The sequence below is a fragment of the Stegastes partitus genome, unplaced genomic scaffold (genome assembly GCF_000690725.1).
Source record: "Stegastes partitus isolate 25-593 unplaced genomic scaffold, Stegastes_partitus-1.0.2 Scaffold291, whole genome shotgun sequence".
Classification (NCBI taxonomy): Eukaryota; Metazoa; Chordata; class Actinopteri; family Pomacentridae; genus Stegastes; species Stegastes partitus.
In genome coordinates, this window is record NW_007578022.1 from 384044 (window position 1) to 386730 (window position 2687).

The following is a 2687-nucleotide window of genomic DNA, read 5'->3' on the forward strand; positions in this document are numbered from 1 at the left end:
GTCTTTCCCTCCTGTAAATTATATAGTTTTGGTGATATTCCATAAACATAATGTGGACATAGAATTCTCTACTATTGACAGTCTTTCTATAACCAATAAGGTATAATTGATATCTGGATACAGCTACACAACTCCAAAAGTGGAGATGAAACAAATATTTGGCAGCCAGTGAAGGAAACGATCAGCTAATTAGTTGTCAGTTGTTCATTTAATACTATTCTGATAGTCAAGGAACAAGTTGCAATTTTATTTAAAGAAGAAAAACATCTTATTCCTGCTTCTTAAATGTGAATATTCTTCTGCTTTCTTTCCTCCTCGAGACAGTAAACTGAATATCTTTGGGTTGTGGATGTAACTAGAGAACTGAGGATGTCGTGTTGTGTTTGAGGAAACACTGATTGTCGTTTTTCACCATTTTCTGACATTTTTGGTTTCAAACAACCAGTTTATATATTGAGAAAATAATTCATAGATGTACAGGCAATGAAAATATGAATCAGTTGAGCCTTTCTACAGATTCTGGGGCATTCGGCTACTTTTGTGATTGTAAATTTGTTGGTCTGTTCTCAGGGTTTATTCGACCCAAACTCGAACTTTCCACCTAAATTCTATGAAATGTTTGTGCTTGTTAGAGGTACTACTGGGAGAATTTATTGCCTTTTAGTCCACACTAAAAAGCAGACGAACATTTAGCGGACAATTTAGCAGCTAAAGAGCTAAAGTAGACACCAAGAAGCAGCTACAGCAGAGGAGATAATGTTTTCAAATGAGACAGTGATGAAAAAAATCAGATATTGTAGTTTTAAAGGAGAACAACAAAGAGAAAATTATTTTTAAAAAGGTGTTTCAAAGCACTGTTGACAAGATAATGTCAGATTTGCAGCATTATTGTTCTGTAAGTTATGAGTCTTTTCTGGGAGGTTCAGAACAAATAGAGAGTTTAATTATTCCATCACACAGCAGCAACATAAAGCTATTAAATATGGATTTCTTAACTACATAGATTAAATAAAAGCAGCACATGATGACTGTGATCACTATTGATTCTCCTCAGAACAGCCGCGTCACAAATTGACCGCACGTAGAAAAGAGATTTTCCAGTTTAAGAGCTTTCTCAAGGAAACATTAAACCACTTCACCTGCACACAAGACTAATAACAAGCTGCTCCCAAGAATACAAATAAAACATTCCCGTCCACTAACTCCGACAGCAGGACCTTGAACACTGCAGCTGATAACACTCGAAGCCGTCCGCTAGATAATGAAGAGTGGACCTTTTGAGAGAATCTGCTCTTTTATCAGACCTTCAACTTAATTACATCCGTGCTTTAGAAACATTCAGTTCTTGTGCAGCCTCTTTGAACGTCGCTGGGTTTTTTTTTATTTTTTCCCCCATGTAACATACTTTCTTAGAATATGTGAGAATAAGATGTGAGTGTCCTGTGGATGTTCCAAGAGGCCACATCTGCAGCACAGTGAAGTAATGCATCAGCTCGTTCACTCCACCACTTGACTTCTGTGCTTTCTGTTCCAGTTCCGGACGTTCGACCCGTGTAAGCAGCTCTGGTGCAGCCACCCGGACAACCCGTACTTCTGCAAAACCAAGAAGGGGCCTCCGCTGGACGGGACGGAGTGCGCTCCCGGAAAAGTAAGTTGTTGTTGTTTTCAGCCTGTAGCTACAGAAGTCTGATAAAATGAAGAGCACACATCAAACAAAGGTCTTTTTAAACTTTTATGTCCCCCATTTATTCCCATCTCCTTGTGAAAGCACATCTTTACTCCCATCATTTTGTGGTGAAATACAATTAAAAACAGAACAATTTCATCATGCAAAATCTTTATTTCCTTCGTATAAAAGCCAATATAAACAATCTGTAAGGGTTGTAATATCAGACGATGGAAGATCTGGATAGTCGGGACTGTTATAAAAAAATAAAAACAAGCGTTTCAAAGTAAAAGCAGTGAAATTACCCTGAAAATAGCCTGTTTTACAGATTCATGTGTAGGGTTAATTTAAAAAAAATTTAAAAATCAGCAGCTATCTGTAAAAGAATTGTATTTTTTTTCTAATTTAAATACAACATTTTTTTTTTTAATAGTATGATTTTAATGCCAAATTTTGTAAAAGAACAAATGACCTTCTTTTTTTGGACCTTTTTTTGTACTTAAAATGTAATTTAATACTTTTTTCTGTGATTTTACAACATAGTATCTGTACTTTAAAAAAAAAAGTTCAAACCTGTAGCATAATAGTTCAATTTAATACACATTGTTTTTGTACAAACTGGCAGAAAATATGTTTATTTTCCAGATATAGACACAATAAAAGCAGTTTAATTTTACAGTTAAATTTGACGTTGTGTACGGTTTAAGCCTGCTTTGTTTGTTTGTTTGTGTTTACAGTCAACATGTGAACTAATAATCTATGATTTTAGAAGGTTTTCTGTGTAATTTAACAAACAGACAAATGTTTAAGGCATCGTCCTCATAATGATGAAGAGCTTCAAAGTAAAAGCAGGAGAATTACCCTGAAAACAGCATATCGCCTGTTTTACAGAGTAATATAAAGGATTCATTCTCCTCCAAAAGAAATCAAATAAATTTAATTTAAATAGATTTTGTCACTGAGTTTTGAGGTCAAGGTGGATCGGTGGTTAGCGCTGTTGCCTCGCAGCAAGAAGGTCGCT

General features: G+C 35.4%; 1 protein-coding gene across 1 annotated transcript in view; it reads left to right on the forward strand.

The window, feature by feature from the left end:
• adamts3 (ADAM metallopeptidase with thrombospondin type 1 motif, 3) overlaps window positions 1–2687 on the forward strand; it is a 255775-nt gene that overhangs the window by 193549 nt on the left and 59539 nt on the right. Inside the window, exon 10 of the mRNA XM_008282959.1 lies at window positions 1535–1648. Within this exon, the coding sequence (XP_008281181.1) occupies window positions 1535–1648 (114 nt within the window). The remainder of the gene's footprint in view (window positions 1–1534; window positions 1649–2687) is intronic.